This window comes from Lampetra planeri, chromosome 60, assembly GCF_965212315.1.
Source record: "Lampetra planeri chromosome 60, kcLamPlan1.2.h2, whole genome shotgun sequence".
In the NCBI taxonomy this organism is placed as follows: Eukaryota; Metazoa; Chordata; class Hyperoartia; order Petromyzontiformes; family Petromyzontidae; genus Lampetra; species Lampetra planeri.
Window position 1 is genome coordinate 356953 of NC_136166.1, and position 25947 is coordinate 382899.

General features: G+C 58.8%; 1 protein-coding gene across 1 annotated transcript in view; it reads right to left on the reverse strand.

Annotated features, from left to right (window-relative positions):
- LOC144736292 (protein diaphanous homolog 2-like) overlaps positions 1-25923 on the reverse strand; it is a 45035-nt gene extending 19112 nt beyond the window's left edge. The window contains exons 1-18 of the mRNA XM_078618941.1: positions 25606-25923; positions 24711-24785; positions 23576-23645; positions 22552-22688; positions 21822-21942; positions 21086-21196; positions 20253-20371; positions 18975-19091; positions 18594-18712; positions 17421-17485; positions 15980-16855; positions 15310-15474; positions 14701-14815; positions 7149-7247; positions 5205-5299; positions 4480-4581; positions 3563-3802; positions 2975-3104 (exon numbers count right to left, since the gene is read on the reverse strand). Coding sequence (XP_078475067.1) covers positions 2975-3104; positions 3563-3802; positions 4480-4581; positions 5205-5299; positions 7149-7247; positions 14701-14815; positions 15310-15474; positions 15980-16855; positions 17421-17485; positions 18594-18712; positions 18975-19091; positions 20253-20371; positions 21086-21196; positions 21822-21942; positions 22552-22688; positions 23576-23645; positions 24711-24785; positions 25606-25811 — 2962 coding nt within the window. The 5' untranslated portion in view covers positions 25812-25923. The remainder of the gene's footprint in view (positions 1-2974; positions 3105-3562; positions 3803-4479; positions 4582-5204; positions 5300-7148; positions 7248-14700; positions 14816-15309; positions 15475-15979; positions 16856-17420; positions 17486-18593; positions 18713-18974; positions 19092-20252; positions 20372-21085; positions 21197-21821; positions 21943-22551; positions 22689-23575; positions 23646-24710; positions 24786-25605) is intronic.
- Between the last annotated feature and the right edge of the window lie 24 nt (positions 25924-25947).

Sequence of the window (25947 nt, forward strand, 5' to 3'; positions counted from 1 at the left end):
AACAACCGCTATTCACTACCAAGTGGTGGTGACGTCACCACGGCGCTTGTGCCAGGCTATGTGCACTTTAAGGCCACGTGAAGTATCGAACGCAGGAGGTCACGGAACAGACCCAATTGCCATGGGTTGACTGGCCGATGCACCATCTGTGCCAACTTGCTGTGCTTTAGCCACCCGGCACTCCGCTCGTTGTTGTGAGCGTCGCTCCTCCGCCCTACGTTGTTGTTGGAGGGCGACTGCCTCCAACTGCCCAGTAGCGTCCTTCACGAGCCTCCTCCACAGAGGCCGATCTTGACACCGCTGGTATCAGTCATCGGCAAGTCCACTCCGTTCCACACTCACCGACTCACCTCGCACACTCACTCGCACACTCACTCACATCCGTGAGCTGCAAGTGTTCCCACTGCGCCGCTACAGCTCACGTGACCGCTGGCTTATGCCGGCGGTATTCAGAACGGCCGCATCTTCACGGGAGAATTCACAATAGCGAAAAAATATAAATCGCAATATAAAAAAAATTATAAAAATTATAATCTAAGCCATTTGTCCACGTGGCTTTCTTACCACGTTCTATGCGGCCTCATTTGTTCATTAGGAAAATTTACGATGCTCAGTTCCAGACACACAGGCACAGTGTCACGCACGTGTCCCTAATGTAATAAAACGCGCTAATGCTGAGTCTAGACTGATGCGCTTAATTAAACCCTCGCCTGCGCGAGACGGCCGGGTGGCTCTGGGGTGAGAGACGCCGACTCGGCACGGATCCTGGGTTCTCATCTGGACTTCAGCTGCCCTCTGTGGTTAAACCGGGTTCTCAAGCGCAGAGACCCATAGGCTCACACAGAGACCCGTAGACTCACACAGAGACCCATAGACTCACACAGAGCCCAGTAGACTCACACAGAGACCCATAGACTCACACAGAGACCCGTAGACTCACACAGAGACCCATAGACTCACACAAAGACCCATAGACTCACGCAGAGACCCATAGACTCACAAAGACCCATAGACTCACATAGAAACCCGTAGACACGCACAGAGACCCGTAGACTCACACAGAGACCTGTAGACTCACACAGAGACCCATAGACTCACACAGAGACCCATAGACTCACACAGAGACCCATAGACTCACACAGAGACCCGTAGACTCACACAGAGATCCATAGACTCACGCAGAGACCCATAGACTCACAAAGACCCATAGACTCACATAGAAACCCGTAGACACGCACAGAGACCCGTAGACTCACACAGAGACCTGTAGACTCACACAGAGACCCATAGACTCACACAGAGACCCATAGACTCACACAGAGACATGTAGACTCACACAGAGACACACAGACTCACACAGACGGGGGGTTGCGATTGAACCGGGTTCTCAAGCCTAGCGAGTCGCTCAGAGAAAACCTTTTCCAGGGCTCCCTCTAGAGGGGCGGCCCTGCCTCCAGCAGGAAAGTGTCCAGCGGTTGCGGGTCTGCACCTTCATCTCGACACCACCCGCCCACAACAGGGGGGCCTGCCCAGCCCACTGTGTACAGGCGGCAGCCCCTGCGGATGCTCAATCAACTGCTGGATGAGGGCCTCCCCCGCGCCGTGGCCATGATGGGATTGTACTGGGGGGTGGGTGAAGATGAATTTCTCAAGGAATATTTGCGCAAGAAAATTGCAAGGTGAGGGGGTTGGAGGGGGGGGGGCTGCACCGTCACCCGTTGCGTATTTTTCGTCTTATCCGATTGGTCGAGCCGAATCGAACCCAACGGTCGTGGTGGGCGGAGAGAATCGACGGCTTCGACGAATCGGATATCGCAGCTGCCCTGTCCACGCGGCCACCGCTCCTCCACCTCCCCCCCCTGCTCCTCGCGCTCTTCCACCGCAGCTGCTTCCTCCGAAATAAATAACCCCCCCCCCCTCTTACCCCCCCCTCTTCCCCCCCCCCTCTTCCTCCTCCTCCTCCTCGCGCAGCGGGAGACGAGAACAATCAACAGGAAGGCTCGCGGACGAGGCTCGCGGACGAGGCTCGCGGACGAGGCTCGCGGACGAGGCTCGCGGACGAGGCTCGCGGACGAGGCTCGCGGACGAGGCTCGCGGACGAGGCTCGCGGACGAGGCTCGCGGACGAGGCTCGCGGACGAGGCTCGCGGACGAGGCTCGCGGACGAGGCGCGCGGACGAGGCTCGCGGACGAGGCTCGCGGACGAGGCTCGCGGACGAGGCTCGCGGACGAGGCTCGCGGACGAGGCTCGCGGACGAGGCTCGCGGACGAGGCTCGCGGACGAGGCTCGCGGACGAGGCTCGCGGACGAGGCTCGCGGACGAGGCTCGCGGACGAGGCTCGCTCTTCCCTAGGCCCCGGGCAGGCCCGCCGCGGGCGACTCGGCAAAACGGGGGGGGGGCAACTACTCTACCCCCTCCCCCACATCCCCCCCAATCCCCACCTTCCCGCCCCACCCCCCCCGCAAGTGGAGGTTCCCTAGAGAACGGTGGGAAAGCCCTCCCAACGCCACGACGGCTTTGCTGCTGCTGCTTCTGCCCCTCCTTCCGGGGAGAGGCGAGGCCAACGACAACGACGGCCCGCCTCGAGAGCCGTCGCCAGAGGTCGCAAAGGGGTTTTGATTCCTTACCGTACCCGTACCCCGGCCGGGTACGGCTAGCCGGGTATCGGGTAGGGTACGGGTATCGGGTACCCGGTTGTGACCTCTGGCCGTCGCCCGCGCTGGCCTGAGGGGCGCTCGTCTGAACAGCCGGCGACGTTGCTCGGTGGGCATCGCCCCGCTGGTCAAGTGAAAGCGAGTTTAGTTCCTAGCTCAGAGGAGCCCGCCGCGCGCGGGAGACGGTGCGGCCTCCGACTGGCCACGCAGGTTCCCGCGGAGTTCCCGCTGCTTCCCGTGTGTTCCCGCTGGTTCCTGTAGGGTCCCGTGCCTTCCCGTGTGTTCCCACGGAGTTCCCGCTGGTTCCCGTAGGTTCTCACCTTTGGCCGCCATCTCGACGCTGGCGATCTCGCTCGTGAACCTCGCGACGTCCGGGTGCTTCTCCTCGCACAGCCGCGCCAGAAAGTGCAGCAGCGTCTGGGACTGGTCGTGCGACTTCGTGTCCTTCAGCTGCATGCACAACAACGACGACAACAACTGACAAAGATGCCCCGTACAGCCTTAACAGAATGTTGGGGCAAGTGCTGTTAGCGAGCACCTAGGAAGGTCGGCACGGTACACGAGGGGGTGGGTGGCCAGCACCACGCCCGGCCGCCTTTGTCTCCCCCAGTGGCGATGTTTACACACCGCACCAGGTACTCATTTGAGGCCGAATCGACCTAGAAAAGGCCCAGGACCGGTTCAGATAACCGTCACCGGTGTTGGCCGTGAGCGGGAATCTCGTCGTGTCCCACGTCGCTTCGTGTCCCGCGTCTCACGGCATTCTACACCGCACCGCGTTGCGCGTGGGCCCCCCACGTCGGGCGTGTCCAAGCTCGTTGCGTCCCGTCGCGTCCCGTGTGTCAATGTCCCGTCGTATCTCCGTTCCCGTCGGGTCCACGCCCTTGTCCGCGCCGTCGCCCGCTCACCCGCTTCAGGAAGGAGAACTGGAAGCCGTGGGCGCCGGCGTTGCGCGAGCCGGCGTTCATCACGTTGCCCACGAGCAGCACCAGCTCCAGGAGGCGCGCCAGCCCGGCGCTGCGCCGCACCTCGTCGCACGCGGCGCTCACCGCCACCATGGCCGGGCTCAGCACGCCGGCCTGCTCCGCCAGCTGCAGGCGCAGGAGGATGGCGGCGAGGCGCGGACGCAGGCGCGGCACCGAGCCGATCTGAGCCGACCGACGGCGGGGGGGGGGGGGTACGGACGGAGACGACGACGACGTGAACGTTACGAAGGGTCGGCTGTCGTCATCATGTCCCGACGTTTCGCCACCTCTCCCCCTACCCACCCCCGGCGTGCTGGCATCTTCAGGGACCGAGCATCGTCCGTGTGCGTTGCTGCGTGTGCGTTGCGTGCCTGCACGTAGCGCTGGTGTTAGCGGTTAGCGCGGGCTGCGCTACGATCCCGGCGACTCGAGTTCGATTCCCGCTGGCGGCCGACACCGGTGACGATGATATGAACCGGTCCTGGGCCTCATCAAGGTCGACTAAAACAAGTACCCCGGTGCCGCGTGTAAACATCGTCACTGGGGAGACAAAGGTGGCCGGGCGTGGTGCTGTCCACCCACCCCCACGTGTGCCACAGTGCCGGCCTTCACAGGTGCCACTACCTAACGGCACTCGCCCCAACAGTCTGTGAAGGCTACGCGGGGGATCTTTATCTTTGCCTGCCGCTAAGTCCGTAAGGGAGCAGTGGAGCGATGCTTCCCGGGCCCCGAGCCTCTATCTCTTTTCGCGACGGCCGATTTCGTCGTCGTTTCCCCCGAGGCTTAATCACAGCGGGGTTCGAACCCAGGTCACCGGCGTTCACCGGCCCGGCGCGCGTTCACCGGCGAGAGGCACCCACCACCACGGCGAACTGCTCCGGCTCGCACATCTCCTCGAAGTCGTCGCGCATCTGCATGAGCGACGCCAGGTGGTCCGGTTCCGGCAGCTGCTTTATGAGGTTCTGGGGGGGTGGGGGGTGGGGGTACCGAGTCACGGACACGGACACCCGTCAGAGCGAGCGACACGCCACACCGACGTGTCGTTGACGGGCCGTCGCGCAGAAGCGACGTCGAGAACGCCGTCACGACACACACCGCAGTCAGAATGTTGACTTGAGACTGCGGGAGGAACCCGATGAGCTGTGAAGCGCTTTGTCGCAGGCGTCCAGTCGGGGCACGGGGGTCAGAACGTTTCAACAACCGACAATACAAAAACACAATAGGAGTTCCAAGTACGGGAAATGTAAACAAATCGCTGAAACGAATATAGAAATTTAACTAAACTATTTTTATTTTACCAGTTGAAGCCGACCGAGCTATTTTGCTTCTCTTTCAGAAGCGACCTGGCCACAGATGACAGCTCTCATCATCACGTGGACATGTACAGCAGCCAAATAATCGAAATTAACGCCCGACAAAGCGTCTTGGTGGAGTGTTCTGAGAGATCCAAACAATCGAATTCCACATCATAGAGGCCTTCGAAGCCTGCCTGGACCTGAACCGGGCAGGGAGTGGCGGGCACGGATGTCTGTGGGGGGTGTGGGCGGTAGGGGAGGTGGGCGTGGGGGGGGTGTGCAGCTCTCACCTGCACCATGGACTCGGTGAGATTCTCCTCGTCCACGGAGAGAACGGCGTTCTTGATGCCCACGTAGGACATCTTGAACGAGCCCAGGAAAATGGCTGCCGAGACAGACGCGCGCACGGTCACGGCGGGGATCCCCCCCGCCCCCCGCTGAGCGGTCAGCGAGCAGCCCGTTAACCCCCTTCCCGTTCCGAGGCGTCTGCGAGTTGCAGGGTGGGGCGGGCGGGCGTCCCGTTCACCGCCGAGCGGTTAGCGGTCAATTTAATTGAGAGAGGCGTGGCTGCGGCGGCGTTGTTTTGAAAGACGTGGTCACTCAGGGAACCGCAGCGACACGGCTCTGCGATAGCCGGCGCCAACCTGTGCCGCACGCCCTCCACCCACGTGGCCTTTGACTTCCGATTCCGTTTGGATGACGTACGTGTGTACCGTCCTCACGCGTACGTCATCGGAATGGGAAAGTTGTTCGGGTCGGGACGGAGGGCGCACGAGGGAGGTGGGTGGTCAGCACCGCGCCTGCCCGTCGATGGCGCGCTGCGTCGGGTACTAATTTAAGGTTGAGTTGACCTAGGGGAGGCCCAGGACCGGTTCAGATAATCGTCACCGGTGTTGGCCGTGAGAGGGAATCAAACCCGGGTCGCCGGGTTCATGGCGCAGAGTAGCGCTAACCGCTACACTACCGCTCCCTACAAATGCACACACACGCACACGCACGCACACACACACACACGCAGAGTCACTATCAGCACTGAGGGTTAATGGTTTTGCACTGTTCCAGAGTCTGGAGAAGCGACGAGGCTTTGCTGTAGGTAATTAAATAAATAACTCCTCCACAAAAAACCGTTAAACTTATTTTAGTTTCTTACACAACCCACAAGCCGCACGACCTCCTCCTGGGACGACATCTTATCAGCGGCATTGATTGCCGACAAAGAACACTCTGGGCCGGTTTCAACATTCAGTCTCCCATCAGCAGAGCCAGGCTACTCGCTTCAACAAACGCTTGTTTGTAATGAAGGCAAGGATGCCGATAAGATTAACTCCCGAAAGGCCGTGCGGCCGACCGATTTCAAGAAACTAAACTGACATTAACACGAGTAAATAATCCTTCATAGTAAATAAGCCTTTTATATATTTTTTTAATGTCCATTGGCAAACATGGGAAGGCGTTATTTACTCTGTTATGATTATCATTAACATCCTCCAACGGGCTTCATGATTATTCTGGGTCAAGTGGAGGTGATGCGAGCGTGTCAGGTCGCGCGGAGGTCAGAGCGCTCAACCCGCGGACATCGAGGTCACCAGTTGGAATCCCGGCGACCTCCCCTGTGCTACCCTCCCTCCCCTCCCTCCCTCCCCTCCCTCCGCTCCCCTCCCTCCCTCCCCACCGCTACTCCCCCTTCCTCCCCTCACCTCCCTCCCTCCCCTCCCCTCCCCTCTCCTCTCTCCCTCCAACCCCTCCCCTCCGCTCCCCTCCCTCCCACCGCTACCCCCCCCTTCCTCCCCTCACCTCCCTCCCTCCCCTCCCCTCCCGCCCTCCCCCCTAGGGCTTCGAATCTCTCCGAGCTCAGAGTGCACGGCTGGGCCACTGTACCCCGCACCCAAACCCGCGTGCCTTCACTTCTCTCCTTTGCGCGACGGTGGCTGCTGTTGTTTGGGAACGATTCGCTCGACCCCTCCCCTCCTGTCCCACCGTTCGTCGCCTCGTCCCCGTTGCCCGCACGGGGCGTGCCCGTTTGTTCATTTTGTGAACGTCGTTCATTTTGTGTTGTTCTTTGCGCGTCAAGTCTGAACCCGCACCGCCTCCGACGCGTTCCGTCGCGTTATGCCGCCCGCACGACGAACGCCGTCGCCGTCGTTCCGCGCCGACGGCACCACCGGTCCCTTCGCTTGCAAACCTAGCTGGGTAGCTGGCTACACGCGACGATGCAGAATCGCGGCGAGGCTTACACAGGTTCTGCGCCGCCTTGGGGTCCAGGACCTTGAGCTCTTTGACCTTCTTCCTCTGCGTCAGCAGCTTATTGCCGTCCGCGTCATCGTCTTTCTTTCCTGCCGAAGCCAAACGAGAACGCCGCGAGCCGTTAGCATTTGCACCTCCGTGGGCGGCGTCGTCGTCATCATTGTCATCGTCGTCATCGTCGTCGTCATCGACGTCATCATCGTCGTCGTCACCATCGTCATCATTGTCGCCATGTGGCCACGCCAAGGTGCCAGCTACGATGTTCCCCATCGTTTCTCTCTTGCGGTCAGCAAAGAGCAGCGGAGTTTAACTGCACATCTATGCTGTGCCGCGTCTATGCTCCCGGCCTTCGCCAGCCCACGCGGCTGACCAGCGCGGTACAGAAAGGTCAAGCAACGAACCCCGTCGCGACCCACGTGGGCGTGGGGAGGCCCTCGTCCTAGTTCAGCAGTGCAGTCGTAACGAGGGCTGTTGGGCGACTTTGACGCCAGTGACGTGATAACGACCAGACAATACAAACGGAGAAGACAATACAAACGGGGTTGACAATACAACGACCTAGGGGAGGCCCAGGACCGGTTCAGGTAATCGTCACCGGTGGTGGCCGTGGGAGGGAATTGAACTCGAGTCACCGGGTTGGATAGTGCAACGCGCGCTAACCGCTATGACAGCGCGCTCATCGCAGGACACACGCCCGCACAGGTCACACACACACTCACGCAGGACACGCACACTCACGCAGGACACACACACGCACAGGACACACGCAGGACACACACACGCACAGGACACACGCACACTCACGCAGGACACACACACATACACAGGACACACGCACACTCACGCAGGACACACGCACACTCACGCAGGACACACACACAGGACACACACACACATGCAGGACACACACACACTCACGCAGGACACACACACACACAGGACACACACAAAATCAGGAACCCTGAAAGCGCGTCACGAAACCGCAACGTGCATATTTCCGGAAGCGTCGAATCCGAAGCAACAAAAAAAGACTCGGACGCTGGAAATAACGAACGCAAACAAGAAAACAAAAACAAAGGCCAAAATGGGAAAGCCGCGGGCGGCGTCGAGTGCCTGCCGCGTATCCTGTTGTCGCTCGGCCGCCGTCGCAGAAAAGTGCCGAGCGACAACACGGAGGACGCGGGGCGGGCCTCGGGAGACGGGGGGCGTGACAACAGCGACGTCCGTTCCCCCGCTCGTCGTTGCGAGAGGTTCGCGGTTCGAATGCAGCGGCCGCCCCCGGTAAATACTGCCGTGCGCGTATTGACCGCCTTGCGGTGACGGTGATGATAATGCCACCGAGCGCCGTCCGCGTCGCTCGCGGTGAGCGTTAAAGATCCCCGTGACGTCGCTCGCAAGAGGCGGGCCCGTCGGGGTGCCGCCATCCAAGTTTGAGAGGTTTCACCGCAGATTTCTCGACGGCGGGAATCTGCGAAGCGATTCCAGGACCCTCCTGCGAAAAGAGTCACGAGACTCGGCGAGGCTTTCCCCCCCCCACCCCCCCACGCCGCGGGGGTAAAGCAAACATGAAACAGGAGGTGTATTTAAAAATGTTAAGCACAATTAACAAATATAATCACGGGGCAGCTGAACCTCGCTGCGTCTGGGACCGGCGACGGGCCGCTTCGCAGGCGCGAGACGGCGGCCGCGTGCGTTCTTCCGCCGGCAGCAGCAGCAGCAGCGTCGTCGTCATCGTGGTCGTCGTCGCGAGCAGCGCGGTTACGAGGCGCGCGGGAATCTCGCGGCCGATCGAGTCGCGGCGAACCGGCGAACCGGCGAACTTTGGCGGGAACGGTCGAATCCGAGATGGGGAAGGTTTTGGCGAACTGCGAATGTTTCCGTTGTGCGGGAGACGAAGGGAAGGAACGAGACCGGACGACGGAGGTGGAAAGCCAAGACGAATGGGGCGGAACGGATGAGACGGTGCGAGAGAGACAAACGCTCGAAGCGCAGCTCGTGAAAGGCAACATCTCACAAACACGAGAGGGCCGCCACTCGGTGCCGGTGACGTCACCGCGGCGGTCGTGCCGGGCCAGGTGCGCCCTCTTTGAGGCGCAAGACGGGACACGCCGGCGACACGACAACGACGAACAACGTGGAGAGAAACGTCGGACATGACACCGACCTCTCGTGGACAACATCGCACAAACACAACAACGCAGGACAACGCAAACACCAGGGAGCTCTCGCCAACACCGCCAACTCGCAAAACACGACAACGCCGGGTCTCGACGCCGCAACAACAACAAGGCGGTGACGGCGGTCGTCGTAATCGCACGCGAGTGAGAGCGAGCGAGCGAGCGAGCGAGCGAGAGAGAGAGAGCGAGCGGGAGGGAGAGCGAGCGAGCGGGAGAGAGAGCGAGCGGGAGGGAGAGCGAGCTGGAGGGAGGATGTGCGGGAGTCGTCACGAGCTCCGCGGGACCTCCGCTTCCCGCGCGTGCGTGCAGGATGTTTGCGACGCGCACGCGGACGCACGTGGCCGCGCGGGAACAATGAATACCACCACCACCGCCCCCCACACGCCCCCCCCCCCCACCGCCCCACGTGCATTTGCCCTGACTCCGCTAATTGGCGGATGTCGCGATAGCGAGCCGCGCTCGTTAGCCCGCCCGCCCGCCCGCCACGTTGTGTTCCGAGGGAGATGCGACAGGTGGGCCGGGCATTGTTCACGCCGCTAAATGTGTTGTTGTTGTTCAAACCGGCAGCCGAATAATCGCTCTTCCCGGGGAAATATTATTTCCGTCCGTGTGTGTCGTTCGCCGGACGGACGTCCACACCGCTCCTGTTGACACAAACACGCCTCGCTGCGCCGCAGCCAGTTGGCCACCGCTCGCTCGTAAAGCTGCTGCGATCAATCGCTGGCCACTCAACAGTTCAGTCTCTGGGTCTCTATTGAAGTCCAGTGGTCTATAAGTCTGCGGATCTTGATTCAAGTCTCTGGGTCTGTGGAGAAGTTTGTGTGTCTCCATGTAAGTTTAAACTTGCGAGTAACTTGGTTTGCAAGTGTTTTGCAAGACGAGCAATTTTTTAAAATAAATATTAATTTGATAAACGAGTGAGGTCTTGCAATACGAGTAGTACGTGTATACACGCTTTGTCTGCCGAGCGTCACGTGATCACAACTGATATACGAGTGCTTTGGATAACAAACACGTTTCCGGAACGAATTATGCTCGCAATCCAAGGTTTTACTATATTTAAATCTGCGGGTTCCTATGTGAATCTATGGCTCTATATTAAATATGTGGTTTTCCAAGTCTATTGATCTGTTTTTCGATCCATGAGCGTACATGTGAATCTCTGGCTCTATAAATAAATGTGGGTTTCTAAATCGACGGCACCACCCACAGCACCGACAGGACATAATATTGACGCGGTTCTGTTTTGTTGTGGACAGAACAAAAACACCACATTGGGGGGAACGCGGCCGGATATAAACCCTGCCCCATCGTACGGAAACACGCACACACACAAAAACATAAAAGATCCCCCATATAGCCTTAACAGACTGTAGGGGCAAGTGCTATTAGCACACACACGCACACAACAACAGCCGCCATTCACCACTAAGTGGTGGTGACGTCACCACGACACTTGTACCAGGCTAGGTGCACCTTGAGGCCACGTAAAGTGTAGAACGCCCGCTGGCAGGAGGTCACGAGGCAGACCCAGGTGTCACGGGTCGACTGGCTGAGATGACCGAGATGACTGGCTGATGCACCACCTGTGCCCCCTACTGTGCCAACTTGCTGTGCTTTAGCCACCCGGCGCTCCGCTCGTTGTTGTGAGCGTCGCTCCTCCGCCCTCCGTTGTTGTTGGAGGGCGACTGCCTCCAACTGCCCAGTAGCGTCCTTCACGAGCCTCCTCCACAGAGGCCGATCTTGACACCGCTGGTACCAGTCATCGGCAAGTCCACTCAGCTCCACGTCCTCCTGCACTACATCACTCCATCTCTTCTCTAGCCCGTTCCGCGCCCATTTAGCCCCCTCGATCCGGCCGAACAAAAGCTGTTTAGGCATGCAGTGGCTGGGCATGCGGGCTACATGACCCAGCCAACGCAGCCTTGCCTGCCGGAGGAGCTCACCGATGGGACTTTGCCCAGATCTTTCAAGGATTTGTAAGCTCCTCACACAATCCAGCCTGGTTAAACCCAGGATGGATCGTAGGCAGGCCAGCCTAAATGTTTCTAACCGGCGAAGATGCTCCATTAGGGGGGTCCATGTTTCGCAAGCGTAGAGAAGGGAGGGAATGACCGTGGCCGAGAAGACCTGAAGCTTCGTGCGGAGCGACAGACCAGGTAGCTTCCACACAGCGTTACGCAACCGATGAAAAAATATTGCCGCTCGACTGATTCGGACTGAGACCTCTGCAAGCACACACACACACACGCACACACAAAGATAAAAACAAAGATCCCCCATATAGCTTCAACAGACTGTAGGGGCAAGTGCTGTTAGCGAGCACCTATGAAGGCCGCAACGGTACATGAGGGGGTGGGTGGACAGCACCACGCCCGGCCGCCTTTGTCTCCCCCAGTGGCGATGTTTACTACACACCGCACCAGGTACTCATTTGAGGTCGAGTCGACCTAGAGGAGGCCCAGGGACCGGCTCAGACATTTGTCACCGGCAATCGAACTCGGCTCGCCGGGTTCGTAGCGCAGCAGCGCGCTCACCGCTACAACTTTCGCTCCGCACACACACACACACATTTACACACACACACAATTACACACACACACAATTACACACACACAGTCGCACACGCTCGCACACGTGCGCTCAAGTGCACGCACGTGCGCTCACGCAAACTAACAACCGACTGATGGACGTGGGAAGCCTTTCCCGCCCGCCCCGTGTTTGTTCCTGTCCCGTGGTATTTTGCGTCAAAGCGACCTCGCTTTTAAGGGCCGCTCATCCTGTTGCGAACACGACAAGCGGATGTCCGCCACCCAACAAGTGAAGTGACATTTTTTGTTTTTTTTTCATAAATTCCGATCCAGATTATCTGTCGGTAGCGATGGGAGCGACTGGCTCACGGGAAATTCTCCGACGTGGAGACGACACACGGAACCCCGCAGACCCCACGGACCCCACGGTCCCCAGGGCCCAGTTGTAAGATCAACGCCACCAAAGAGCAATTGACCAAAAGCAATGGCAGCAGGAGGGCAGATGGTGGGCGGCAGAAAGACGGACTGACGAGGAGGAGGTGGCGGTGACACGAGAGTAGAGATGAATGACAGCGAAACGTCGGCAACAGATGGGATGCGGTGATGACGACGGCGACGTCGGCGGTGACAACGTAAGGGGCCGCGTGGAGCGAGAGAGAGAGAGAGTGCGCGAGTCTCCGCGTGTGCCGCCACTGCGGTCGCCTTGCGCACCGCGAGTAGACGGTGACGTGGGGCGCAGGAGCGAGGGTTCCGTATCGGCGGGGTCTGTGGGTATCGGATGGGATGAGGGTTCTGTGTTGGTCGCGCTTCGTACCCCCCCCCCACACACACCCCGCCGATGCCGCGGTGCCGCTTCCCGATACTTGCGCGGCTCGCGGAGTTTCCGGTAAAATCTGTGCCGGCAGGAAAACAGCGGGGGGGGGGGGGGGGAGGGGGGGGGGGGCTGGGGGGGGGGCGCGTGGTTTACGAGGACGAGGGACACGTGCGGAGGACGCGGGGACGGACACGCGTGTCCGCTCGACGTGGCATTCTGTCACGGACGCAGGTGGGGGAGTCGAGATCCGGATTCCGGAGCATTTGGCACGCCGAGCGTTCCCGGCGTCCTCTCGAATTGGGCGGGGGGACGGGAGTGGAGCGGGGGGTGGGGGCGGGAGTGGAGCGGGGGGGACGGCGCCGCCGCCGCCGTCGGCTACGCGGGGTGCAAATCGCGGTTCGCAGAATCCCGGCAAGGCGGTGTGACGACCGCGCGCCCACTGGCTTGCGGACGAGGGCGGAGGTGGGGGAAGGAGAAACTGTGCGCACTCGTGGGGGGGGGGGGGCGGTAGGGGGGAGCCCCAAAGAATTTTGGGGGAATTTTGGTGAAGGCCCCAAAACTTCCCGCGCAGCAGCAGCAAACAGCAACAACAACCACAACACACACACGCACACACGCACACACACACACACACACGCACGCACGCACGCACGCACACGCGCACACACGCACTCACACACGCACGCACGCACACGCGCGCACACACGCACACACGCACTCACACACGCACGCACGCGCGCACACACGCATACGCGCGCACACGCACACACACGCTCACACGCAATCACACGCTCATGCAAACACACGCTCATACGCGCGCACACATGCAAGTCGAAAAGTCGATCTGTATCGATCGGAATGATGAATCGACCAGAATCAACCGAATCGAATAATCAATGTGAATTGACGACTCGATCATAATCCATCCGAGTCCAACAAATCCATATAAATCAAATAATCAATCTAACTTTACGAATCGATCAGAATTTAATCTGAATCGCAAATAATCGATATGATTGGAGAATTCGATATAAACTGATGAATCTATCCAAATCGATCCGAATCGATGCCTATGTTTCATGAGAATCAGAATGTTTATCTGCACTGGAGGAATCCGATGATCCGCGAAGCTCTGCGTCCACAGATGTCCCAGTAGTTTTAAAACGGACGTGCAGTCGACATCCGCCCGATGAGCATGGTTGTGTCTGTACGGTTCAACGCACGCACAGACGCATGTGCAGGCGGCTCTTGCCGGGCAGTGAGCTCACCAGAGTCCAGAACGTAAACAGTGGCAATGCCACAGCCCCGCCAAGCGTCTGAGCAGCGCTACTACACCAACGGATGGAGGAAAGGTCGTCGCAAAGGCCCGTGGTGTGTGTGTGTGTGCACGTTGAGCGTGGTGTGTGTGTGTGTGCGCGTTGAACGTGGTGTGTGTGTGTGCACGTTGAACGTGGTGTGTGTGTGTGCACGTTGAACGCGGTGTGTGTGTGTGTGTGCACGTTGAACGTGGTGTGTGTGTGTGCACGTTGAACGTGGTGTGTGTGTGTGCACGTTGAACATGGTGTGTGTGTGGGGGCACGTTGAGCGCCTATCGCACCACAGCACGTAGCCAGCCGCGCTGCTAGTCGGAGGCGGCGGTTGGGAGGACAACAAACTGAACACAAAAAGCAGTTCTATAAAGAAATGAGTGAGAAAGCGGGCGGGTGATAGAGTAAGTGGGTGAATGAGTGAGTGATTGAGCGGGTGAGTGAGTGAGCGAGGGAGTGAGCGAGAGAGTGAGCGAGAGAGCGAGCGAGCGGGTGCGTGAGTGAGCGAGCGGGTGAGTGAATGAGCAGGTGAGTGAGTGAGCGGGTGAGTGAGCGAGTGAGCGGGTGAGTGAGCGAGCGAGCGGGTGAGTGAGTGAGCGGGTGAGTGAATGACCGAGGGAGTGAGCGACCGAGTGAGTGCGTGAGTGAGCGAGCCAGCGGGTTCGTGAATGAGTGAGCGAGCGGGTGAGTGGGTGAGGAGTGAGTGGCGGCACCTTTGCCCTGCGAGGAGAAGGTGAGGGCGAGCTGAGCCATGAGCTCGGGGCTCTCGAAGCGATCCTCGCTCGTCTGCAGCCAGAAGCAGTCCGACGGCATTTCCTGTGGTGCAATCTACTCGCACACACACACACAGAGACAAACATCTCCCGTGTAGCGCTTGTGCCAGGCTCGGTGTACGTTGAGGCCACGTGAAGTGTCGAACGCCCGCCGGCAGGTCACGGGGCAGACCCAGCAGGTGCCACGGGTCGACTGACTGAGATGACTGGCACAAAAACCAAAGACCCCCCATATAGCCTTAACAGACTGTAGGGGCAAGTGCTGTTAGCAAGCCCCTATGAAGGCTGAGATGAGTGGCCGATGCACCACGCACACACACACACGCACGCACAAACGCACGCACACACGCACGCATGCTCACACACACGCACACACACACACGCACGCACACACGCACGCTCACACACACGCACGCACACACACACACACGCTCACACACACGCACACACGCACGCACACACGCACGCACACACGCACGCACACACACGCACGCTCACACACACGCACACACGCTCACACGCACACGCACATCCCCCCGGGGCGGGCACCTTGCTCCAGTTGGCGCGCTTGAGCACCACGCTGGGCTTGTACTCCTTCTTGGGCTTCACGCCGGGGGGCAAGGCGTTGAAGGCCCCCGCCATCGGCGGCGCGCCCGGAGGCCCCCCCGGAGGGGGAGGGGGCGGCGGGGGAGGGGGCGGTCCCCCGAGGCCGGGGGGTAGCGGGGGGTGGCGGGGGCGGCGGGGGGGGGCGGCGGGGGGGGGCGGCGAGGTTGCCCCGGCGGTGCCCGTGACGGCGCCGCCGCCCGACACGATCTGCGGGGAGGAGAGGGCGGCCGTTAGTCGTCGTCGCGCGTGGCGGGCGAGGGGTAAAGGTCCCCCGCGTAGCCTGCGCCGAGCTGTCGGGGCAAGTGCGGTCAAGCGAGCGCTGCCCGTGAAGGCCGGCGACGGGGGGGGGGGGGTGTTGAAGGCCTTTTGTCGCACGCCGACGCGCACAGACAGGAGGGATGCACACAACAACAACAGCCGCCATTCGCCACCAAGTGGCGGCGATGCCGCCATCGTGCCTGTGCCAGGCTAGGTGCACGTTGAGGCCACGTGAAGTGTCGAACGCCCGCTGGCAGGAGGTTACGGGGCAGACCCAGGTGCCATGGGTCGACTGACTGAAATGAGTGGCCGATGCACCATCCGTGCCCCTACTGTGCCAACTTGCTGTGCTTTATCCACCCGGCGCTCCGCTCGTTGTTGTGAGCGCCGCTCCTCCGCCCTCCGTTGTTGTAGCGTCCTTCACGAGCCTCCTCCACAGAGGCCGATCTTGACACCGCTGGTACCAGTCATCGGCAAGTCCACTCAGCTCCACATCCTCCTGTACCACATCACTCCATCTCTTCTGCAGGCCGTGCCGCACCCGTTTAGCCCCCTCTATCTGGCCGAACAAAAGCTGTTTGGGCATGCGGTGGCTGGGCATGCGGGCTACATGACCCAGCCAACGCAGCCTTGCCTGCCGGAGGAGCTCACCGATGGGACTTTGTCCACATCTTTCAAGGAATTGTAAGCTCCTCACACAATCCAGCCTCGTTAAACCCAGGATGGATCGTAGGCAGGCCAGACCGTGGCTGAGAAGACACGAAGCTTCGTGTGGAGCGACAGTGTTTCTCCACAAGGCCCCACACACACACAGGGACACATGGGGACACACACACACAGGGACACATGGGGACACACAGGGACACATACACACACACACAGTGACGCACACACACACAGGGACACACACACACAGGGACGCATACACACACAGGGACACACACACACACACAGGGACACACACACAGGGACACACACACACACAGGGACACACACAGTGACACACACACACAGGGACACACACACAGTGACACACACACACAGGGACACACACACAGGGACACACACACACAGTGACACACGCACAGTGACACACACGCCCAGGGACGGCTGCACACCCACTCGCCTGCTGCTGGATGCGCGCCACCTCGCCCTCGAGCTCGCGCTCCCGGTTCTCCTTCTGCTGCAGCGCGACCTGCATCTCCTGCCTCGCAGCCAGCTCCATCTCCAGCTACACGCGCACACACACACACGCACACACACACACACACCGCCCGTGTAGCCTTCGCACTGTGCGTAGCCTACCGTGCTAATTGGAGGTGCAGGGAAGGACAACAAACTAAACACAAAAAGCAGTTCTAAAAGAAATTAGCTTTCAATTTCGATGTAAGAGTGCACACAGCTGCAGTGGCTTCCTAGTATCGGAGGAACGTTCCCGACGGCCACAGAAGGGCGTCCGAAAGCGCCGGCGCGATGCGGCGACCGCCTTTGTTCAATGGCCAGCCAGAAGCTGCTGCTGTTGCCGCTGCGAGGATGACCGGCGTTAGCGTGATGGTTTATGCTCCTTGATGAGAAAGTGCCGTGTCAGCGAGCGGCACTTGTGAAGTCCGGCACGGCACACGAGGGGGTTGTGTGGCCGCAGACCACCTTCGTCTCCCCAGTGGCGATGTTTACACACCGCACCGGGTACTCATTTGAGGCTGAGTCAACCCGACCGGCAGAGTAAAAATGTTTTACATCGCACGCCGGTTGCGGACGCATTGGACAGGGCGGGGTTCTCAAGATTTTTCCGTCACCTGCTTTGCGAGTTCCTCCACTTTCCGTTCGATCTCCGCCGATTTTTCCTTGTCCACCATCCCCTCTGCGGGCCCACAAACACACCAAAAAAAGGCAAAGGTTCCCTGTGTAGCCTCCATCGTGCCGCGAGCGGTAAGTGGCACTAACGAAGGCCGCCGCGGTGCTCCACGGCGTGATTTGGCCGCAATCCTAGCAATGGGCACGACTACACGCAGCAGCGGTGGCGTGTTCGGCGCTCGTTGTTGCAGAGAGCATCGCGCGTTCAAATTCGGCGGCCGCGCCCGGTTAAGACGCCATTGCTTCGCTCAAAGCGGACGACTTTAAAGATCCCGCGGCGTCGTTTGCTAGAGTTGGTTGGGCCGTCGCGTGCCGGCGACGCGGTTCCAAATTAGCCAAATCAGAGGAATCTCACCGCAGGCGACTGGGCTGCGATCGCACACAGCGACCGTCGGCCTCAAAAATCGATCCTTCATTGCTCTCGATATCAATTTTTTTCATTTCACCATCGGTTCATGGCAGCACCCCTCCTGAAAAAATTCCCATAAGACTTTAAAGTATTCTATTTTACCAGGAAAGGCCCACTGAGCTACGTGGCTCTTTTCAAGAAGCGACTTGGCTATCACAAATGACAGCTCAAGAAAGTGACTTATCATCATCAAATTAATATTCATAGCAGCCAAAAATACTCTAAACGCATGACGTCGATTCTAAATGAGGACCCGGAGAATAAATCCACACGCGACCACGGGGAGAGAGAGACACGCAAACTCCAAATATACAGCAGCAGGCATCGTCAGGGTCAGGGTCGAACCCACGACCTCATGTATACCAGGCGAGGTAGTCAACATCTCACCACGAAGAGAGAGAGACACGCAAACTCCAAATATACAGCAGCAGGCGTCAGGGTCGGGGTCGAACCCACGACCTCCTGTATACCAGGCGAGGTAGTTAACATCTCACCACGGAGAGAGAGAGACACGCAAACTCCAAATATACAGCAGGCGTAGTCAGGGTCGGGGTCGAACCCACGACTTTCTGTAGACCAGGCGAGGTAGTCAACATCTCCTGGCCACCGTGGTTTCCCATTGAACCCAGAACTTGGCGAGGCTTCTCCCTCCACACCCCAATAGGGGAGGGGAGGGGGAGCACCCCCTCCCTGCCTCCCCCCTCACCGATGAGGTGCTCCACGTCCAGGCAGAATCGTTTGCCGTGCCGGAAGTCGGGATCGCAGCCGCCCCGGTGGAGCACGATCTGAGAGACGCACTCGTCCACCAGCCGGTAGTACTGAGGCCTGCGTGCACGCACACACACACAAGGCAAAGGGCCCCCGTGTAGCCTTCGCAGACTGGTGTGGGGCAAGTGTAGCGAGTCACCGGTGTTGGCCGTGAGCGGAAATCGAACTCGGGTCGCTGGGTTCGTAGCGCTAACCACTACACCACCGCGCCACACACACACAGACACACACACACACATCATATCGCTGCCGCCATATCGGTCGTTTCCCCCCAGAGATTTTGGGCCGAGCGGACCCGGGGGCGGGCGGGCGGGCGTACCGGGCGTAGAAGTCGTTGCGCACGAGCAGGAGGTGCTGCAGCAGGGAGAGGAGGAAGCCCTCTGCCGCAGTGTCCTTCACCACGTTCGCCACCACCGAGAAGACCTCCTGGACATCGGTGAGTGCCCGTCAAGGAGCGCCGTGTTGAGATGGGATGGGTGGCTCGGGGCTCAGGGCTCAGGGGGTTCAGGGGTCAGGGGTCAGGGGCGCCGAGGGGAACCGCTGAGGTCCTGGGTTCCACTATTAACTATTTGTATTTTACCAGGTCAGGCCTACGGAGCTATATAGCTCTTTTTCAGAAGCGACATGGCCACAGATGATTGCTCAACGATGTGGCTTATCACGTGGCAATGTTTTACAGCAGCCAAATACTCGAAAAGCACATTCAATATAAATGTGGACGGAAAAAACCGGAGGACCCGGAGAAAAAATCCACACCACGGGGAAAACACGTTAACTCCAAATATACAGCAGCAGGCGTCGTCAGGGTTGGGATCGAACCCACGACCTCCTGTAGACCAGGCGAGGTAGTTAACATCTCACCACGGAGAGAGAGAGACACGCAGACTCCAAATATACAGCAGCAGCAGGCGTCGTCAGGGTCAGGATCGAACCCACGACCTCCTGTAGACCAGGCGAGGGAGTTAACATCTCCTCGCCACCGCGGCTCTGGGGCGCCGAACCGAGCCACGGATTTGACCCCGGGTTCAAATCTGGGTTTGTTATTAAATGGGGTTTTCGAGTGCGGCGCATTCGGCTTCGACTTCAACGTTCTCCAGCTCAGCAGCTCTTGACGGGTGCACCGTCCTCAGACCTCGGCAACGGTGGCGCAGCCGGGGCCACGGCTCGAAATCGGAATTTCAGCGGTGCCAGCGATTGGCGGCACTTGACCATAGGGGCGTAACGGTGGCTAGGAGATGTTGACTACCTCGCCTGGTGTACAGGAGGTCGTGGGTTCGATCCCGACCCTGACACCTTATATAAATTTGGAGTTTGCGTGTCTCTCTCTCTCTCTCTCCGTGGTCGTGTGGATTTGTCTCCGGGTCACCTCCACATTTAGAATTGACATCGCGCGTTCAGAGTATTTGGCCGCTATAAATTTCCCACGTGGCGATGACGACAAATCACTTGGCCCAGCTATCGTTCGTGTTCGCCAGGTCGCCTCCGAAAAAGAGCCACGCTGCTCAGTGGGCCCTAGCCTGCTAAAATAAAATGAAAATGTTATCTTTTGAATGTAAACGAATCTCCGTGCGTTCTCTCCGTCGCGACCAAAGGATATTCGATCTCCAAGCGAATGTCGTGGTAGCGGTGAGAGAGCTCCAGAGAATCTTCCTCGCGGTTTTCATCGAACACCTTCAGCTGGACCTCGAGCTCCTCGTTCTCCAGCTTCCTCAGCTCCTGCGGCCACGACGAGGAGGAGGAGGGGGGAGGAGGAGGGGGGGAGGAGGAGGAGGGGGGGAGCGAGGGGATGGCACCGCGTCTCCACAACGACGCACGCGCGGGAAGCCGTCCTGTGAATGTGGTGGCCTGACGACACTCGCCTGACAGACGATGACTCGCCATCAACTCACCTTAACCTTGCGGTCACCACCATCACTCACCACTCATTAACTCACCTGAACCTCACCACCACCACTCACCAACTCACCTGAACCTTGCTGCCACCACCACCACCACTCAACACTCATCAACTCACCTGAACCTCACCACCACCACTCACCAACTTACCTGAACCTTGCTGCCACCACCACCACCACTCAACACTCATCAACTCACCTGAATCTCACCACCACCACTCACCAACTCACCTGAACCTTGCGGTCACCACCACCACTCACCAACTCACCTGAACCTCACCACCACCACCACCACCACCACTCACCACTCACCAACTCACCTGAACCTCAACACCACCACCACTCACCAACTCACCTGAACCTCACCACCACCACTCACCAACTCACCTGAACCTTGCGGTCACCACCACCACTCACCAACTCACCTGAACCTCACCACCACCACCACCACCACCACTCACCACTCACCAACTCACCTGAACCTCAACACCACCACCACTCACCAACTCACCTGAACCTCACCACCACCACTCACCGGCAGGAGGTCGACGAGGCCACAGCGCATGAACTCGCTGCGCAGGTGAAGCCGGAAGTCCAGCTCGTCCACGGAGGTGACGAGAGCGTTGATCAGCTGCATGCACGCCACCTGTGGGGGGGGCGAGGGGAGGGGGGGGCGGGGGGATGGAGGGAGTGGGAGGGAGGAAGGGAGGGCAGGGCGATTGATGTTAAAGAGGCTCAGCTGGCAGTGAGGGTGAAGATGATGGTGATGATGGTGAGGATGGTGATGATGGTGATGATGGTGATGATGGTGAGGATGGTGAGGATGGTGAGGATGATGATGGTGAGGATGGTGATGATGGTGAGGATTGTGAGGATGATGATGGTGATGGTGAGGATGATGATGGTGATGGTGATGATGGTGAGGATGATGATGATGATGGTGATGATGGTGAGGATGGTGAGGATGATGATGATGATGGTGATGATGGTGAGGATGGTGATGATGATGATGGTGATGATGGGTGTGATGGTGATGATGATGGTGAGGATGATGATGGTGATGATGGCGAGGGTGATGATGGCGAGGGTGATGATGGCGAGGGTGGGTGTGATGGTGATGATGGTGATGATAATGATGATGGTGATGATGATGATGGTGATGAGGGTGGGTGTGATGGTGATGATAATGGTGATGATGGTGATGATGATGGTGATGATGGTGGGTGTGATGGTGACGCCGGCGAGGTTGCTTCTGGCGACGGGGTCCGCACCTTGAGTGGGAAGCTCTGCTGCTGCTGCACCCCCCGCACGATGCGGGAGAAGCGCTCCTCCTCCTTCTCCACCGCACTCGCCTCCACGTGCCGGGTCAGAGCCTCCAGGATCCTGCCGTGCCTGCACACGGGGGAGGGGGGCGGGGTCAGCGGTGGGGGTCAAACACAACGATAACGAATACGGTCATGTGACGACGACGACGACGATCGTAGCCGACGATGACGACGACGATGACGACGACGGGAAACACCGCCACCGTCAAGGTGAGCGCTGATCTTTGACGGACCGCGCCTCCGCCGGCCGCGTACGTTGGTCCTTCTCGGGATGCAAACTCTCGCTTTGCCGCGTGGGCGGGCGGGAGGGAGGGAGGGAGGTCAGGCAGGTGCTTTCGCCGCTATGGTGCTGGTAGCGCAGCAGCAGGGGATCTGGTGATGGGTTTTTGAGGGTGATTTGTGTTTCTTGTTGGTGTCTATGAACACAGTAACACACAATGGGACTAATGTTACACGGGAAAACCCGCGTTATGTCTTTGATAAAAAAAGGGAGCACATAAGCAAACAAAACAAACAAAAAACGACATGATGAACGAAGTAAAGTGCCGAAAGACCGAGCATCTTTCTCGTCTGATCGTTAAAAAAAAGGAGGGCTGGAGGGAGGGAGGGCTGGAGGGAGGGAGGGAGGGCAGGAGGGAGGGAGGGCAGGAGGGAGGGAGGGAGGGGCCACACTCACATGCCGCCCTCATCCAGGATGCACAGCGCCGACAGCAGCTTCACGGCGTCGGCCATCATGGGCGGGTAGGCCGGGTCGACGGCCCGGGACAGGAGGTAGACGCCATTCTCCTCCGCGAGCATCCGCATGATGCCGTACTACGGGCACACGAGACAAAGGTCCCCCGCGTAGCCCTTAAAAGACTGCCGGGGCAAGTGCTGTTAGCGTGTCGCGCCTGCGAAGGCCGGCACGGTGCGCACCGACGAGATGGTGGGTGGCCAGCACCACGCCCGGCCGCCTTTGTTGGTGATGTTTACACACCGCACCGGGTACTCATTTGAGGCAGAGTCGACCTAGGAGAGGCCCAGGACCGGTTCACATAATCGCCACCGGTGTTGGCCGTGAGCGGGAATCGAACTTGGGTTTCCGGGTTCGAAACGCAGCACGCGAACAACTACGCTACTAAATTTCGATTTAAAGCTTTCGTGACTGCAGGGATTCATCTTCTTGGTTCTTTCGGTCTGTCTGTTCTTCACCTGAGGACGGCTGCTTGCGTTGTAGCTGAAACGTCGTGAGAATTGTATTTTATTATGTAGATTTTTTATTATTTTATTATTTCCCTTCTACGTGACTTTACCGAAAGAACCAAGAAGATGAACTACGCTACTGCTCTCCCACACAAACACACGCGCACACACACGCGCACACACACACGCACACACACGTACACACACGCACACGCGTACACATGCACACACACGTACACACACACACACACGCGCACACACACACGCACACACACGCGCACACACACGCGCACACACACGTACACACACACACACGCGCGCGCCCACACAAAGACCCCTCGCGTAGCTCTTCACAGACTGCCAGGGCAAGCGCCGTTAGTGAGCAAGCGTCGCCGATGAAGGCCGGCGCCACCGCCTCCGTCCGCGGGCGAGCGAGCGGGCGGGGCGTGGGAGCGTGGCAACGTGGACGAGCGGGCGGGACGTGGGAGCGTGGCAACGTGGGCGAGCGAGCGGCTCACCTTGTTGTTCATGAAGGCCTTGAGGCAGCGGATAATCTCGTGTTGGTTCTTCTTGCAGATCGCGTCGGAGCTACGGCCAGACGGGCAGGGTGGGGGAGGGGGGGTCAGCGGCGGTGGTCGCCCAGGGTGAATATTCGTCGTTGCAAACGCAGCGGACGCAGACTCGGGCCTGATGAGGCCGCGTGACCCAGCGGTCAGGGACACGGAGCCGGCACAGCTGAGAGCCTGGGTTCCAATCCGGGTCTCAGCCACAGACTCACATCGGAGACCTATTGACTCAAACGGAGACCCATAGACTCACACAGAGACCCATAGACTCACACAGAGACCCATAAACTCACACGCAGACCCATAGACTCACACGGAGACCCATAAACTCACACGCAGACCCATAAACTCACACACAGACCCATAGACTCACACGAAGACCCATAGACTCACACGCATACCCATAGACTCACACGAAGACCCATAGACTCACACAGAGACCCATAGACTCACACGAAGACCCATAGACTCACACGAAGACCCATAGACTCACACAGAGACCCATAGACTCACACGAAGACCCATAGACTCACACGAAGACCCATAGACTCACACAGAGACCCATAGACTCAAACTGAGACCCATAGACTCACACAGAGACCCATAGACTCACACAGAGACTCATAGACTCACACAGAGACCCATAAACTCACACGCAGACCCATAGACTCACACGGAGACCCATAAACTCACACGCAGACCCATAAACTCACACGCAGACCCATAGACTCACACGAAGACCCATAGACTCACACGCATACCCATAGACTCACACGAAGACCCATAGACTCACACGAAGACCCATAGACTCACACGAAGACCCATAGACTCACACAGAGACCCATCGACTCACACGAAGACCCATAGACTCACACGAAGACCCATAGACTCACAGAGACCCATAGACTCACACGGAGACCCATCGACTCGCACAGAGACCCATAGACTCACACGCAGACCCATAGACTCACACAGAGACCCATAGACTCACACGGAGAACCGTAGACTCACACAGAGACCCATAGACTCTGCATAGACCGAACGTCACATTGACCAAGTTGTAATGACCTCCAAGCTTGCCTCTTACCGGTTTGAGTCCTGCAGAGTTTTCAGCGAGGTCAGAAGCAGCCCGCAGCCCTCCTTGCCAAAATTCTCCACCCAGCTGCACACACACAAACACAAAGATCCCCCGTGTAGCCTTAACAGACTGTTGGGACAAGTGCTGTCCGCGAGTAGCACCTGTGAAGGCCGGCACGGCACGCGAGGGAAGGGGCTTGGTGGCCAACACCACGACCGGTTCAAATATTCGTCACTGGTATTTGTTCTGAGTGGAAATCAAATTCGGGTCACTGGGATTGTGGTGCAGTGCGCTAACCACTAATCCACCGCTCCACAAAAGACAAAGACCCCCCTTATAGCCTTAACAGACTGTCAGGGCAAGTGCTGTTAGCGAGCACCTATGAAGGCCGGTACGGCACACGAGGGCGTGGGTGGCCAGCACTACGCCCGGCCGCCTTTGTCTCCCCAGTGGCGATGTTTCCACGCCACACAAAGCACTCATTTGAGGGGCTGAGTCGACCTAGCGGAGGCCCGTGACCGGTTCAGAAAATCGTCACTGTCGATGGCTGCGAGCGGGAACCCAACTCGGCTAGCCGGGTTGGTGGAGCAGCGCGCCGACCGCTGCGCCACACACACACGCACACATGCACGCATGCACGCACACACACACGCACACACGCACACACACGCACGCACACACACACGCACGCACGCACACACACGCACGCACACGCGCACACACACACGCGCACACCTGCACACACACACACGCACGCACGCACGCACGCACACACACGCACGCACACACACACGCGCACACACACACACGCACACACGCACGCACGCACACACACACACACGCACACACGCACGCACGCGCACGCACGCACGCACACGCACGCACACGCACACACTCACAGCACCTGACGGGATTGCTGTTGAGCGAGACTCGCAGCGACTCGAGGCACGTGAGCAGCTTCTCGTCGTTGAGGCTCGTCTTGAGGCCGTAGACGTACTCCTGCGACGAGCACAGCGCGCTCTCCTCGCTCGAGCGCACGCCCTGCACGCACGCAAAGTAAAGACAAAGATCCCCCGCGTAGCCTGAACGGACTCTGTCTGTTGTTGTCATTGTTGTTGTATCCTCAAATCTTGCAACTCAATTTTAACCCACTTCCCAATGTGGTATCGACTGCAACTTGGTATACTTATGTCATACTGATGACAATACTATATTCTATCATAAAAATATATATTTTGAACATTCT